The 16,904-nt window shown below is 43.3% G+C and overlaps 2 protein-coding genes across 3 annotated transcripts in view; one reads left to right on the forward strand and one right to left on the reverse strand.

Annotated features, from left to right (window-relative positions):
• LOC120043735 (protein Niban 2-like) overlaps nucleotides 1–3,461 on the reverse strand; it is a 58,035-nt gene extending 54,574 nt beyond the window's left edge. Inside the window, exon 1 of the mRNA XM_038988302.1 lies at nucleotides 3,172–3,461. Coding sequence (XP_038844230.1) covers nucleotides 3,172–3,226 — 55 coding nt within the window. The 5' untranslated portion in view covers nucleotides 3,227–3,461. The remainder of the gene's footprint in view (nucleotides 1–3,171) is intronic.
• A 12,814-nt stretch (nucleotides 3,462–16,275) lies between these two features.
• Nucleotides 16,276–16,904, forward strand: part of LOC120055203 (syntaxin-binding protein 1-like) — a 32,585-nt gene continuing 31,956 nt past the window's right edge. For both annotated transcript variants that reach the window (XM_039003127.1, XM_039003135.1), the window contains exon 1: nucleotides 16,276–16,312. In XM_039003127.1, the coding sequence (XP_038859055.1) occupies nucleotides 16,276–16,312 (37 nt within the window). The remainder of the gene's footprint in view (nucleotides 16,313–16,904) is intronic.

A 16,904-nucleotide genomic window follows, 5' to 3' on the forward strand; every position in this document is an offset into this window, starting at 1 on the left:
CTGAAGTTTTTCCTAGCCACCGTGCTTCTACACCTGCACTGCTTGCTGTTTGAGGTTTTAGGCTGGGTTTCTGTACAGCACTTTGAGATATCAGCTGATGTACGAAGGGCTATATAAATACATTTGATTTGAATACTTATGTAAATGCCATATTGTATTTTGAATACGTTTGTAAAAATTTCTAAAAACCTGATTATGCTTTGTCATTATGGGGTATTGTTGGTGTAGATTGAGGCAAAACGATTTAATCAAGGGTGTAATGTAACAAAATGTGGAAAAAGTTAAGGGGTCTGAACATTTGCTGAATGCACTGTATATTTATACTCCGGACTCAGACATTGTACGTCCTAATATTTCTATATATTACTTTTAGATGTGTTAATTGTTGTGTATTGTTAGATATTACTGCACTGTTGGAGCTAGGAACATTTTGCTATACTGTTGGAGATAGAAGCATTTCGCTACACCCGCAATAACATCTGCTAAACGTGTGTATGCGACAAATTGAATTTGATTTGTTTACAGCTTTATTGCCTATTGACGATAGTATCTTCTGGTTGAGGGAGTTTTGTTAAGATCCTGAACGCTCATTCTGAACGTTAAAACGCACGCTTGCAGTACGGTTTTGGAAACATAAGGAACTAATCTTTCATATCAGCGAGAAATAATAACAAAAAAAGGTTCAAATACTACACACCTTTATAGGGTTAGTGTTCCCACATGGTCATATCTCAACTACTTACTACTTTACAACTACTTACATAGATTTTTAACAGATAACATAATGCTAATTAGCTATTGAGCATGCTCCGAACACCTGTGTGTAAGCATAGGTGGGGAGGAAGTGCAGCTGGTCAACGGGAGCAACCTGGTCTTAGAGTATTTGTATTATTCTGTACGGAAATCTGAGAAACTCCATTTAGTACATGTTACGTTTCGTATGGTAAGTAATAATTTGTGGATGTCTATCATTCATTTTGTATGATATGTTACAAATTACAATTTGTTGTACCTAACTATAGCTAGGCGGTTAACGCTAATGTTAGCTAGCTGGCTAGGAGTTAAGATTAGAAGTTAGGGAAGGGTTAACTAAAAGGGTAAAGGTTAGGGGAAGGTTAGCTAACATGCTAAATAGTTATAAGATAGTAAATTGTTTAAGTTTCTAAAATGCTAAAGTGGATAATCATGAGATTAGAACACACAATCTATGGGTCGCTAGACGTACGTGTTATACAGTTGAAGTCGGAAGTTTACATACGCCTTAGCCAAATATATTTAAACTCAGTTTCACAATTCCTGACATTTAATCCTAGTAAAAATTCCCTGTCCTATGTAGTTAGGATCACCACTTTATTTTAAGAATGTAAAATGTCAGAATAATAGTAGAGAGAATTATTTATGTCAGCTTTTATTTCTTTCATCACATTCCCAGTGGGTGAGAAGTTTATATACACTCAATTCGTATTTGGTAGCATTGCCTTTAAAATGTTTAAATTTGGTCAAACTCTTCGGGTAGCCTTCCACAATAAATTGGGTGAATTTTGGCCCATTCCTCCTGACAGAGCTGGTGTAACTGAGTCAGGTTTGTAGACCTCCTTGCTCGCACACACTTTTTCAGTTCTGCCCACAAATTTTCTATAGGATTGAGGTCAGAGCTTTGTGATGGCCACTCCAATACCTTTACTTTGATGTCCTTTAGCCATTTTGCCACAACTTTGGAAGTATGCTTGGGGTCCTTGTCCATTTGGAAGACCCATTTGCGACCAAGCTTTAACTTCCTGACTGATGTCTTGAGATGTTGCTTCAATATATCCACATAATTTTCCTGCCTCATGATGCCATCTATTTTGTGAAGTGCACCAGTCCCATCCTGCAGCAAAGCACCCCCACAACATGATGCTGCCACCCCAGTGCTTCACGGTTGGGATGGTGTTCTTCGGCTTGCAAGCGGACCCTTTTTCCTCCAAACATAATGATGGTCATTATGGCCAAACAGTTCGATTTTTGTTTCATCAGACCAAAGCGGTATGATGGCTGCGTGTTCCCATGGTGTTTAGACTTGCGTACTATTGCTTGTACAGATGAACGTGGTACCTTCAGGCGTTTGGAAATTGCTCCCAAGGATGAACCTGACCTGTGGAAGTCTACAATTTTTTTCCTGAGGTATTGGCTGATTTCTTTTGAGTCCCCCATGATGTCAAGCAAAGACGCACTGAGTTTGAAGGTAGGCCTTGAAATACATCCACAGGTACACCTCCAATTGACTCAAATGATGTCAATTAGCCTATCGGAAGCTTTCAAAACCATGACATAATTTTCTGGAATCATCCAAGCTGTTTAAAGGCACAGTCAATTTAGTGTATGTAAACTTCTGACCCAATGGAAGTGTGATACAGTGGATTAAGTTAAATAATCTGTCTGTAAACAATTGTTGGAAAAATTACTTGTGTCATGCACAAAGTAGATGTCCTAACCGACTTGCCAAAACTATCGTTTGTAAACAAGAAAATTGGGGAGTGGTTGAAAAACGAGTTAGTGACTCCAACCTAAGTGTATGTAAACTTGCCTTAAGTAACCTTCTGTCTTTTGTACCCATGCCAAACCTAAAATATACTCATTTAAAAGTATCCTGGAATTACATTTACTATGTTACGTCAAGTCTGAGACCATGCTGACTGGGGGCACACAACTTGTGGATCGGATATGTTCAAAACTGCTAGAGTATGTTATCTTTTTTACATTAAAAGATAAGAATATGTTTAAAAAAACGGTTTGAAAAGCGCTGATTGACGTTTCTGAACGTTAAAAGACAGCATCGATATTGTTGTTCACATGGAGCCAACCTTGGGCGAATGTAAGCTGAAAACCCTACAAATGGAGAACGGTTTTCGAGAGCTATGGTAACACTAAAGCTTGGGAACTGGAATCGAACTATTCCATATATTAGACACACGCCTAGTAGTTTACTTTACCTGCTATATTCATGATATAGAGAACGACAGTGTTTCCATTCAGAACACTAAAATGCTGCTGGTAACATTGACTATGAAGGCTATACTGCTCAGTTCCCTAGTTCTTATTCACGCATTTATGATCTGTAGTATGCATGTACACACAAAACATGCATTACTGTGGTAAAAGCAAATATTGACAAAATCCTAACGCACTCACCTTTAATGATCTCCCGCTTGCCCTCATCCAGGTGGCTCGAAATCAAGTCCCCCATAACAACAAATAAAACTTAATCCAGTGACAACAATGTCGTTCGTTTCAACGGCAAATAGAACATACAAATATACTAAACAAATTAACAGGAACTATTTTGAACTCGTGTGCACACAGCGTGGTGAATGATTGGAAGAATGCAAGCGGTGGAGGGAAAGAGAATAAAAGTTGAGCTCGCCTTGAGCAGGAGGGAGACACCCTAAATGTGAGTCACTACTCGTTGAACTATGCCAGTCAGACATTTCTTTACGCATGTCGAAAGTGTGGTTTCGACAGAGGTAGTCCTACGACAGATGAGGCCAATTCACTAGTTTTAAGGGCGTGTCAAGAGATTGTAAACAAATTATAGCACAAACGGAATTATTTTTAGCTGAAAGATGGAGAGATTTTCTCTCCACAATAGTTTTACCAGCTGTGAAATACTTGCATTAAATGTGGGGTTTTATTCGATGTTGTACTATAAACCAAACTAATCCGTTTCAGCTATAAAATACACGACAAATGATCCTAAAATCATGATTAAATTAGCGCCGAGACCCCTAGAGGGCGTAGTTATTTCTGACGTCTTGTATTAACAGTCTACTGTATGTGTCGACTCAATCTGCCCAGTGGTTCAACCCACTGAGATACTTTGGAAACGATGTTGTCAAAATATATTGGTTGCGGATTGGACCGCGGTCGCCATGACATTTCTCTCAAAAAAATAGGCTACCTGCCTTTATCTAGGCAAACTATGGCAAAGTTGAATTACAAACATGAACCGGGATTTTAGTCTGTAGCCTATGCCTATTGAAATGACAAGTCAATCTCGCAAATGGGCCATTTATAACGATTTCACATCCTGTGTCCAACTTTCATCACTCAAACTCCCCTGTCGGATTTATAATTATTCAGATGCGCAAAATTGATTTATTTACAATTACATAACTGGTTCTAGCCCTGAATGCGGATTGGCTGAAATTCGTGGTATATCAGACTATACACGGTGCATTCGGAAAGTATTCAGACCCCTTGACTTTTTCCACATTTTGTTACATTACAGCCTTATTCTAAAATGTATTCAATCGTTTTTTTCCTCATAAATCTACACACAATATCCCATAATGACAAAGCAAAAACAGATTTTTAGAATTTATTGCAAAAAAATTAAATAACAGATCACATTTAAATAAGTATTCAGACCCTTTACTCAGTACTTTGTTGAAGCTCCTTTGGCAGCGATTACAGCCTCAAGTCTTCTTGGGTATGACGCTACAAGCTTGGCAAACCTGTATTTGGGGAGTTTCTCCCATTCTTCTCTGCAGATTCTCTCAAGCTCTGTCAGGTTGGATGGGGAGCGTCGCTGCACAGCTATTTTCAGGTCTCTCCAGAGATGTTCGATCGAGTTCAAGACCAGGCTCTGGCTGGGCCACACAGAGATTTGCCCCGAAGCCACTCCTGCGTTGTCTTGGCTGTGTGCTTCAGGTCATTGTCCTGTTGGAAGGTGAACCTTCTCCCCAGTCTGAGTTCCTGCCGCTGAAAAACATCCCCACAACATGATGCTGCCACCACCATGCTTCACCGTAGGGATGGTGCCAGGTTTCCTCCAGACGTTATGCTTGGCTTTCAGGCCAAAGAGTTCAATCTTGGTTTCATCAGACCATAGAATCTTGTTCCTCATGGTCTGAGAGTCCTTTACGTGCCTTTTGGCAAACTCCAAGTGGGCTGTCATATGCCTTTTACCGAGGAGTGGCTTCCGTCTCGCCACTCTACCATAAAGGCCTGATTGGTGGAGTGCTGCAGAGATGGTTGTCCTTCTGGAAGGTTCTCCCATCTCCACAGAGGAACTCTGGAGCTGTGTCAGAGTGACTATCGGGTTCTTGGTCACCTCCCTGACCAAGGCCCTTCTCCCCGATAGCTCAGTTTGGCCAGGCGGCCAGCTCTAGGAAGAGTCGTGGTGCTTCCAAACTTATTCCATTTAAGAATAATGGTAGCCACTGTTCTTTGGGTGCATGGTAATCGGAATTGTGTTTTATTAAGTAAAATGCACATTTTTCCAGTTTTCTTTTCGGTGGCACACCATTCAACTAGTTTAGGAGGAAACAGATGCCTTTGCAGCCTGAAGGGAGGATATTTTATGTACTCGCTGGTTGCGGGGGTTACGAGTGTATTGCCGGCTACGCAATTCATATTGGGACGCCAAAGACAACCCGCCTCACCCAATGTGGTATGGATCTGCTATTTTATTAAGTATTTTTCTTTACCTTCGAACTGGAATCCCCCAACATAAGCTAGCCAGCTAACTAGCTACTAGCTAGTAGTCAGCTAACCACTGCTTGCGGTCATCATCTAACCTCTAGCTCAGAAATCTCTCGCCAGTTTGCACAACGCGATTAAAAACCAGAGCATACCGGACTTATTTTCTCTCCATATCCCCGGATTCCTACCGCAAGCTCTGAACCTTTTATCCTGGATTATAGCAGGTAGCTAGCTGCAATCCGAGTGGCTACTCCTGGCTAACGTCTCTGTCCCGAAGCAAGCACCAATTAGCCTGGAGCTAGCCCATGCTAGGCCCATCTCCCAGCTAGCTGAAGAGGTCCATCAGCCACTCTTTGGGCTACAATACCTATTTTGCCAATTAGCCTGGACCCCTTTTACTACACGAAGCCCTGCTAATCCATCACGACTGGACTACTGACGTAATCTGCCCGGGGTTTATTTTTCCAACAGGCCCCTCCAGCTAGCAGGCTCTGCTACCGACGTAATCTGCCCGGGGCTTCTTTTTCCAACAGGCCCCTCCGGCTAGCAGGCTCTGCTAGCCGCGGCCCGCTAGCTGTCTAGAGCATATCGGACTGTTAGCTGAATAGGTCCATCGGCCAATTTCTTGGGCCACTATACCTATTTTGACAATTGGACTGGGCCCCTTTACCACACGGAACCCTACTAATCCATCACGGCTGGTCTGCCGACGGAACCGCACGAGGAGGCTACAACAGACTTCTTCCGTCGCGACGTCCCTCTAAGGCCCTTCTGCTAGCTTGCTAGCCCCGGCCCGCCAGCTGTCTGAATCGCTGTGTCTCCAGCCAGCTTAACTACTCACTGGACCCCTATGATCACTCGGCTACGCATGCCTCTCCCTAATGTCAATATGCCTTGTCCATTGCTGTTCTGGTTAGTGATTATTGTCTTATTTCACTGTAGAGCCTCCAGCCCTGCTCAATATGCCTTAGCTAACCCTTCAGTTCCACCTCCCACACATGCGGTGATATCACCTGGTTTAAATGATGTTTATAGAGACAATATCTCTCTCATCGTCACTCTATGCCTAGGTTTACCTCCACTGTATTCACATCCTACCATACCTTTGTCTGTACATTATGCCTTGAATCTATTCTATCGCGCCCAGAAACCTGCTCCTTTTACTCTCTGTTCAGAACATGCTAGACGACCAGTTCTTATAGCCTTTAGCCGTACCCTTATCCTACTCCTCCTCTGGTGATGTAGAGGTTAATCCAGGCGCTGCAGTGCCTAGCTCCACTCCCATTTCCCAGGCGCTCTCATTTGTTGACTTCTGTAACCGTAAAAGCCTTGGTTTCATGCATGTTAACATTAGAAGCCTCCTCCCCAAATTTGTTTTATTCACTGCTTTAGCACACTCTGCTAACCCCGATGTCTAGCCATGTCTGAATCCTGGCTTAGGAAGACCACCAAAAACTCTGAAATTTCCATCCCTAACTATAACATTTTCCGACAAGATAGAACTGCCAAAGGGGGCGGAGTGGCAATCTACTGCAGAGATAGCCTACAGAGTTCTGTCATACTATCCAGGTCTGTGCCCAAACAATTCGAGCTTCTACTTCTAAAACTCCACCTTTCCAGAAACAAGTCTCTCACCGTTGCCGCTTGCTATAGACCACCCTCTGCCCCCAGCTGTGTCCTGGACACCATATGTGAATTGATTGCCCCCCACCTCGTGCTGCTAGGTGACCTATACTGGGACATGCTTAACACCCCGGCCATCCTACAATCTAAGCTAGATGCCCTCAACCTCACACAAATGATCAATGAACCTACCAGGTACATCCCCAAATCCGTAAACACGGGCACCCTCATAGATATCATCCTGACCAACTTGCCCTCCAAATACACCTCTGCTGTCTTCAACCAAGATCTCAGCGATCACTGCCTCATTGCCTGCATCCGTAATGGGTCCGCAGACCCAGACCTCGTCTGGTTCATCACTGTCAAACGCTCCCTAAAACACCTCTGCGAGCAGGCCTTTCTAATCGACCTGGCACGGGTATCCTGGAAGCATATTAACCTCATCCCGTCAGTAGAGGATGCCTGCTTATTCTTTAAAAGTGCTTTCCTCACCATCTTAAATAAGCATGCCCCATTCAAAAAATGTTGAACCAGGAACAGATATAGCCCTTGGTTCACTCCAGACCTGACTGCCCTTGACCAGCACAAAAACATCCTGTGGCGTATTGCATTAGCATCAAATAGCCCCCGTGAAATGCAACTTTTCAGGGAAGTTAGGAGTCAATATACACAAGCAGTTAGGAAAGCTAGGGTTAGCTTTTTCAAACAGAAATTTGCATCCTGTAGCACAAACTCAAAAAAGTTATGGGACACTGTAAAGTCCATGGAGAATAAGAGCACCTCCTCCCAGCTGCCCACTGCACTGAGGCTAGGAAACACTGTCACCACCGATAAATCCACAATAATTGAGAATTTCAATAAGCATTTTTCTACGGCTGGCCATGCTTTCCACCTGGCTACCCCTACCCTGGTCAACAGCCCTGCACCCCCCACAGCAACTCAGCCAAGACTCCCCCATTTCTCCTTCACCCAAATCCAGATAGCTGATGTTCTGAAAGAGCGGCAAAATCTGGACCCCTACAAATCAGCCAGGCTAGACAATCTGGACCCTGTCTTTCTAAAATTATCTGCCGCAATCTTTGCAACCCCTATTACTAGCCTGTTCAATCTCTCTTTCGCATCGTCTGAGATCCCCAAAGAATGGAAAGCTGCCGCGTTCATCCCCCTCTTCAAAGGGGGAGACACTCTAGACCCAAACTGCTACAGACCTATATCTATCATACCCTGCCTTTCTAATGTCTTCGAAAGCCAAGTTAACAAACGGATCACCGACCATTTAGAATCCCACCGTACCTTCTCCGCTATGCAATCTGGCTTCCTAGGTCATAGGTGCACCTCAGCCACGCTCAAGGTCCTAAACGATATCATAACTGCTATTGATAAGAGACAATACTGTGCAGCTGTATTCATCGACCTGGCCAAGGCTTTCGACTCGGTCAATCACCACATTCTTATCGGCAGACTCAACAGCCTTGGTTTTAAAAATGACTTCCTCGTCTGGTTCACCTACTACTTCTCTGATAAGAGTTCAGTGTGTCAAGACAGAGGGCCTGTTGTCTGGACCTCTGGCAGTCTCTATGGGGGTGCCACAGGGTTCAATTCTCGCGCCGACTCTCTTCTCTGTATACATCAATGATGTCGCTCTTGCTGCTGGTGATTCTCTGATCCACCTCTATGCAGACGACACCATTCTGTATACATCTGGCCCTTCTTTGGACACTGTGCTACCTAACCTCCAGACGAGCTTCAATGCCATACAACTCTCCTTCCGTGGCCTCCAACTGCTCTTAAATGCAAGTACAACTAAATGCATGCTCTTCAACCGATCGCTGCCCACACCTGTTCTGACTTAGAATATGTGGACAACTTCAAATACCTAGGTGTCTGGTTAGACTGTAAACTCTCCTTCCAGACCCACATTAATCATCTCCAATCCAAAATTAAATCTAGAATCGGCTTCCTATTTTGCAACAAAGCCTCCTTCACTCATGCTGCCAAACATACCCTCGTAAAACTGACTATCCTACCGATCCTTGACTTTGGCGATGTCATTTACAAAATAGCCTCCAACACTCTACTCAACAATGGATGCAGTCTATCACAGTGCCATCCGTTTTGTCACCAAAGCCCCATATATTACCCACCACTGCGACCTGTACGCTCTCGTTGGCTGGCCCTCGCTTCATACTCGTCGCCAAACCCACTGGCTCCAGGTCATCTACAAGTCTTTTCTAGGTAAAACCCCGCCTTATCTCAGTTCACTGGTCACCATAGTAGCACCCGTTCGCAGCACGCGCTCCAGCAGGTATATTTCACTGGCCACCCCCGAAGCCAATTCCTAGTTTGGCCACCTTTCCTTCCAGTTCTCTGCTGCCAATGACTGGAACAAACTGAAAAAATCACTGAAGTTGGAGACTCATACCTCCCTCACTAACTTCAAGAACCAGCTGTCAGAGCAGCTCACAGATTATTGCACCTGTACATAGCCCATCTGTAAATAGCCCATCCAACTACCTCATCCCCATACTGTATTTATTTATTTATTTATTTTGCTCCTTTGCACCCCAGTATCTCTACTTGCACATTCATCTTCTGCACATCTATCACTCCCGTGTTTAATTGCTATATCGTAATTACCTTGCCACTATGGCCTATTTTATTGCCTTACCTCTCTTATCTTACCTCATTTGTACAGACTCTATATAGACTTTTTCTACTGTATTATTGACTGTATGTTTGTTTATTCCATGTGTAACTCTGTGTTGTTTTATGTGTCAAACTGCTTTGCTTTATCTTGGCCAGGTCGCAGTTGTAAATGATAACTTGTTCTCAACTGGCCTACCTGGTTAAATAAAGGTCAAATATTTGTATTTTTTAAAACACCTCCCTGTCTCGTTGTTGTTGGTAATCAAGCCCACTACTGTTGTCTCGTCTGCAAACTTGATGATTGAGTTGGAGGTGTGCATGGCCACACAGTCGTGGGTGAACAGGGAGTACAGGAGGGGACTGAGCACACACCCTTATGGGGCTCCAGTGTTGAGGGTCAGCGAAGTGGAGATGTTGTTTCCTACCTTCACCACCTGGGGGTGGCCCGTCAGAAAGTCCAGGACCCAATTGCACAGGGTGGGGTTGAGACCCAGGGCCTCCAGCTTGATGATGAGCTTGGAGGGTACTATGGTGTTGAATGCTGAGCTGTAGTCAGTGAACAGCATTCTTACATAGGTATTCCTCTTTTCCAGATGGGATAGTGCAGTGTGATGGCGATTGCATCTGTGGACCTGTTGGGGCGGTATGCAAACTGAAGTGGGTCTAGGGTGGCCGGTAAGGTGGAGGTGATATGATCCTTGACTAGTCTCTCAAAGCATTTCATGATGACAGAAGTGAGTGCTATGGGGCGGTAGTCATTTAGTTCAGTTATCTTTGCCTTCTTGGGTCCAGGAACAATGGTGGCCATTTTGAAGCATGTGGGGACAGCAGACTGGGATTGGGAGCGATTGAATATGTCCGTAAACACACCAGCCAGCTGGTCTGCGCATGCTCTGAGGACACAGCTTGGGATGCTATCTGGGCCAGCAGTCTTGCGAGGGTTAACACGTTTAAATGCTCCCGTCGGCCATGGAGAAGGAGGGGGGGGGGGTGCAGTCCTTGTTTGTGGGCCGCAACGGTACCACTCAGTTTGTCTGGAAGCGTGGCATCGGTGTCCGTGACGTGGCTGGTTTTCTTTTTGTAGTCTGTGATTTCCTGTAGACCCTGCCACATATGTCTCGTGTCTGAGCCGTTGAATAGCGACTCCACTTTGTCCCTGTACCAGCATTTTGCTTGTTTGTGTCACGCCCTGACCTTAGAGATCCTTTTTATGTCTCTATTTTGGTTTGGTCAGGGCGTGAGTTGGGGTGGGCATTCTATGTTTTATGTTCTATGTTTTCTATTTCTGTGTGTTTGGCCGGGTGTGGTTCTCAATCAGAGGCAGCTGTCTATCGTTGTCTCTGATTGAGAACCATACTTAGGTATCCTTTTCTCACCTGTGTTTTGTGTGTAGTTATTTTCTGTTTAGCTGTTTTGTTTGCCTGACAGAACTGTTCGCTTTCGTTCCTCTGTTTGTTGTTTTTGTTCGATTGGTTTTTTGGATTAAATCATGAACACTTTAAACGCTGCACCTTGGTCCGCTCTTCCTTCAGCCCACGAGAAGTGTGACAGTTTGATTGCCTTGCTGAAGGAATAACTACACCGTTTATATTCAGCCATATTCCCAGACCTCTTTCCATGGTTAAATGTGGTTCGTGCTTTCAGTTTTTGCGCGAATGCCGCCATCCATCCATGGTTTCTGGTTAGGGTAGGTTTTAATAGTCATAGTGGGTACAACATCTCCAATGCACTTCTTTATAAACTCACTCACAGAGTCAGTGTATAGATCGATGTTGTTATCCGAGGCTGACCGGAACATATCCCAGTCTGCGTGATCAAAACAATCTTGAAGTGTGGATTCCGATTGGTCAGACCAGCGTTAAATGGTTCTAGTCACTGGTACATCCTGTTTGAGTTTCTGCCTATAAGACGGTAGGAGCAAGATGGCATCGTGGTCGGATTTGCCAAAGAGAGGGCGCGGGAGGGCTTGTATGCATCGCGGATGTTAGAGTAGCAGTGATCGAGTGTATTCCACCCGTGTGTAGTGCAATCAATATGTTGATAGAATTTAGGTAGCCTTGTTCTCAAATTTGCTTTGTTAAAATCCCCAGCTACGATAAATGCAGCCTCAGGATATATGGTTTCCAGTTTACATAGAGTCCAGTGAAGTTCCTTGAGGGCCGTCTTGGTGTCTGCTTGAGGGGGAATGTACACCACTGTGACGATAACTGGCGAGAATTCTCTTGGGAGCTAATATGGCTGGCATTTGATTGTAAGGAATTCTAGGTCGGGTGAGCAGTAGGACTTGAGTTCCTGTATGTTGTTATGATTACACCATGAGTTGTTAATCATGAAGCATACACCCTCGTCCTTCCTCTTCCCAGAGAGGTGTTTATCTCTGTCGGCGCGATGCATGGAGAAGCCCGGTGGCTGTACCGATTCCGACAACATATCCCGGGAGAGCCATGTTTCCGTGAAACAGAGAATGTTACAATCTCTGATGTTTCTCTGGAAGGCAACCCTTGCTCGAAATTCATCTACCTTGTTGTCAAGAGACTGGACATTGGCGAGTAGTATACTCGGGAGCAGTGGGCAATGTGCACATCTACGGAGCCTGACCAGGAGGCCGCTCCGTCTGCCCCTTCTGTGGCGCCCTTATTTTGGGTCGGCTTTTGGGATTAGGTTCATTGTCCTGGGTGGTGGTCCAAACAGAGGATCCGCTTCGGGAAGGTCGTATTCCTGGTCGTAATGTTGATAAGTTGATGTCACTCTTATATCCAATAGTTCTTCCCGGCTGTATGTAAGACTTAAGATTTCCTGGGGTAACAATGTAAGAAATAATGCATATAAAAACACAATACTGCATAGTTTCCTAAGGACTCGAAGCGAGGCGACCATCTCTGTCAGCGTCGTCTTACAACTTGATATTTCAACCTGTGTGTCCTGATGATCACATCTGGTGTGGATGGACAAAATCAACATGCACGCGATGGCGCTTGCACGCGCCTGTTCTAGTCAGCATGTTACTCCTCAGCCTGAAGTGTCCCCACTTGCACCAGCGAATAGCTGTCTTTTCGCATTGTGCCGACTGGGAAGACGCTTCAGGAGGGCGGTCATGTGTGCTAGCAAGGCATAGGCCTCTAGTGTGACTGCCTTTCTGAAGCGTCTTGTCAGTCGGCGTCATGCAAAAAGCTAGCTAATGAGGCGACACAAGCGGAACACTTCAGGCTGATGCCTTGATCAAACCAACCGCGTCATTGCATTATGGTACACCAGAAGTACAGATTTCCAATGGAAAGCTGCGTTTACCTTGCAGCATTGCATTGCAGAGGCAATTACAGTGCATTCTGTGTGGTTACTGCATCTTGCCTATGCCGTTCGGCCATTGTTCATCCATATATTTATATGTACATATTCTTATTCATTCCTTACACTTGTGTGTGTATAAGGTGGTTGTTGTTAAATTGTTAGATTACTTGTTAGATATTACTGCATGGTCGGAACTAGAAGCACAAGCATTTCGCTACACTCACATTAACATCTGCTAACCATGTGTATGTGACCAATAACATTTGATTTGATGTTGGATTTATCGAACCCAACGTACAGTGGGGCAAAAAGTATTTAGTCAGCCACCAATTGTGCAAGTTCTCCCACTTATAAAGATGAGAGAGGCCTGTAATTTTCATCATAGATACACTTCAACTATGACAGACAAAATGAGAAAAAAAATCCAGAAAATCCCATTGTAGGATTTTTAATGAATTTATTTGCAAATTATGGTGGAAAATAAGTATTTGGTCACCTACAAACAAGCAAGATTTCTGGCTCTCACAGACCTGTAACTTCTTCTTTAAGAGGCTCATCTGTCCTCCACTTGTTACCTGTATTAATGGCACCTGTTTGAACTTGTTATCAGTATAAAAGACACCTGTCCACAACCTCAAACAGTCACACTCCAAACTCCACTATGGCCAAGACCAAAGAGCTGTCAAAGGACACCAGAAACAAAATTGTAGACCTGCACCAGGCTGGGAAAACTGAATCTGCAATAGGTAAGCAGCTTGGTTTGAAGAAATCAACTGTGGGAGCAATTATTAGGAAATGGAAGACATACAAGACCACTGATAATCTCCCTCGATCTGGGGCTCCACGCAAGATCTCACCCCGTGGGGTCAAAATGATCACAAGAACGGTGAGCAAAAATCCCAGAACTACACGGGGGGACCTAGTGAATGACCTGCAGAGAGCTGGGACCAAAGTAACAAAGCATACCATCAGCAAGGGCATTGAAGATGAAACGTGGCTGGGTCTTTCAGCATGACAATGATCCCAAACACACCGCCCGGGCAACGAAGGAGTGGCTTCGTAAGAAGCATTTCAAGGTCCTGGAGTGGCCTAGCCAGTCTCCAGATCTCAACCCCATAGAAAATCTTTGGAGGGAGTTGAAAGTCCGTGTTGCCCAGCAACAGCCCCAAAACATCACTGCTCTAGAGTAGATCTGCATGGAGGAATGGGCCAAAATACCAGCAACAGTGTGTGAAAACCTTGTGAAGACTTACAAAAAACGTTTGACCTCTGTCATTGCCAACAAAGGGTATATAACAAAGTATTGAGATAAACTTTTGTTATTGACCAAATACTTATTTTCCACCATAATTTGCAAATAAATTCATTAAAAATCCTACAATGTGATTTTCTGGATTTCTTTTTCTCATTTTGTCTGTCATAGTTGAAGTGTACCTATGATAAATTACAGGCCTCTCTCATCTTTTTAAGTGGGAGAACTTGCACAATTGGTGGCTGACTAAATACTTTTTTGCCCCACTGTATGCGTCAAACTGTATGAGTAGACAGCTTGACAGAAATGGTAGCAGAGGGTGAATGCAGCATCCAGATGATGCTGCATACCATTTTGCGCAATGAAACTGTAGGTGTGATCGAGGCGTGAGGATTAAGTTTCACACATCCCCATTTGCTACACAGGCACTTCATGTGTTTGATGAAATCAACCTGGAATTCCAGGTTTGTGAAATGTAGGCAATCAGTGAACTGATCAATTAGCTCAGTTGGTCAGGTGTGGTGACTAGTTGGAACAAAATCCTGCAGTACCTGCAGCACTCCAGGAACAGGGTTGCCTACCCCTGGTGTATGCACAAGACATGACCTTACACCTCGATCACACTGACAACTTCATTGCATTTTGGTACAGCAGAAAAACATTAATTTCTGATGGAACGCTGTGTTTGCCTTGCAGCATTGCGTCGGAGAGGCAGTGGCAGTGCGTTCTGTGTGGTGCATACTTTTGGATTTATTGAACGTATGCGTACGGCTTTTCAGAAATGGTAGCAGAAGGCAGTGGTGGAAAAAGTACTAAAATGTCATACTTGAGTAAAAGTAAAGATACCTTAATAGAAAATGACTCAAGTTAAAGTGAAAGTCACCGAGTAGAATACTACTTGAGTAAAAGTATTTGGTTTGAATATACTTCAGTATCAAAAGTAAATGGAATTCTTAAAATATACTTAAGGTAACAAAAGTAAATGTATTAATGATTTCAAATGTCTTATCTTATGCAAACCAGACAGCACAATTTTCTTGTTTTTTATTTATTTTCCAGATAGCCAGGAGCACACTGCAACACTCAGACATAATTTACAAACAAAGCATTTGTGTTTAGTGAGTCTGCCAGATGTTCTCTTGACAAGTGTGTGAATTGGACCATTTTCCTGTCAAAATGTAATGAGTATTTTTGGGTGTCAGGGAAAATATATGTAGTAATAAGTACATTATTTTCTTTAGGAATGTAGTGAAGTAAAAGTAAAAGTTGTCAAAAATACAAATAGTAAAGTACAGATACCCAAAAACTCTACTTAAGTAGTAGTTTAAATTATTTTTACTTAAGCACTTTACACCACTGGCAGAATGTTGAACTTTTGTTGTAGACATATCCAGATGATGTTGAGTTTTGCGCAAAGACACTGTCAGTGTGATGGAGGCATAAGGATGGATAATAGGCCTATATTTACTTAGGCATTACTGCCCCTCTGTGGACATCTGTAGGTATTATTGATAATGTAGCCAATGTAGTCTATTGTGTTTTATCCTATTGCAGTTGCTGTGAAAATACAGTATGTTAAAAGAATAATTCAATGGTCTGATCATGACTTTTTTCAATTAGGGTTGTACAATATCCTAATTGTTGTATACAAATTACTAGGTCTATAACTGATATTTATTCTAACCCTAATAGCCTATTAAAATAGTTCATAAATACAATAACTTTATTTCACTTGATAAATGATACCACTGCAAACAGCTAAACATAGGCTATGTGGATGTCTATTAAAAGTTGAAGTAGGTTGTCCGTGGCATTGTATGACAGACAGTTGAAATCGGCATGTTTGTGGAGGCGTGGAAGGGATTATTTTCGAAGCAATACGGTCCCTCTTCAATCACTTTGGATGTTGTCCCGAGGCCTACAGTCCAACACAGTATTAGCGGTGGTTGGGTAGAGTTGAGAAGGGGAGGCGGAGACACGTCCACGACAGAGACATCGTTACCATGGCACCACTCGGACTAAAAGCCATTGTGGGAGAAAGTAAGAATATGTATTTTTGTTTAATCACTTCGTTATGTAGGTCTATGCGCTATGGTTATTTTGTATTTTTTCAGGTACTGTGTGTTGGCCTAGGCTATTTTCTTTTTTGCTTTATTTTGGACATTCTATTAATTTAGGATATTTAGTTGGTTTGAATTACTATTTCATTTAGATCTCAATTTGTATTTCAAACACAATTTAAATAAAAAAAATTGGACAAAAACTTGTCCAGAAGTAGACCTATTGAAAGTCAAATCTAGTGCGTCTCGCGTTCGATAGGATTGCTCAAAGTGCGTAAAGGCGCACTACCGCACTCTCAATTATCCTATCTCTCTGCATCATTAGATATTGCAAAATGTTGGCCTTTTAATATATTGTGTTTTAATTCTGTGCACTATACAATACAGTCATTTGTTTTGTAGTGAGTTGCACTATGAAATTGTCGTTTCGGGTAAATCCACATGCGCTAAATCCATACGGATTAAGGACTTCCACTGTCATAGTGCGTCTTGCTGCATGGATCCACCACAATACAGCTCCACACTCGGTTACCTAAAGGCACCACGAAAGGGGAAATCTCTTCTTATGTAGA

Source organism: Salvelinus namaycush, chromosome 1 (genome assembly GCF_016432855.1).
Source record: "Salvelinus namaycush isolate Seneca chromosome 1, SaNama_1.0, whole genome shotgun sequence".
In the NCBI taxonomy this organism is placed as follows: domain Eukaryota; kingdom Metazoa; phylum Chordata; class Actinopteri; order Salmoniformes; family Salmonidae; genus Salvelinus; species Salvelinus namaycush.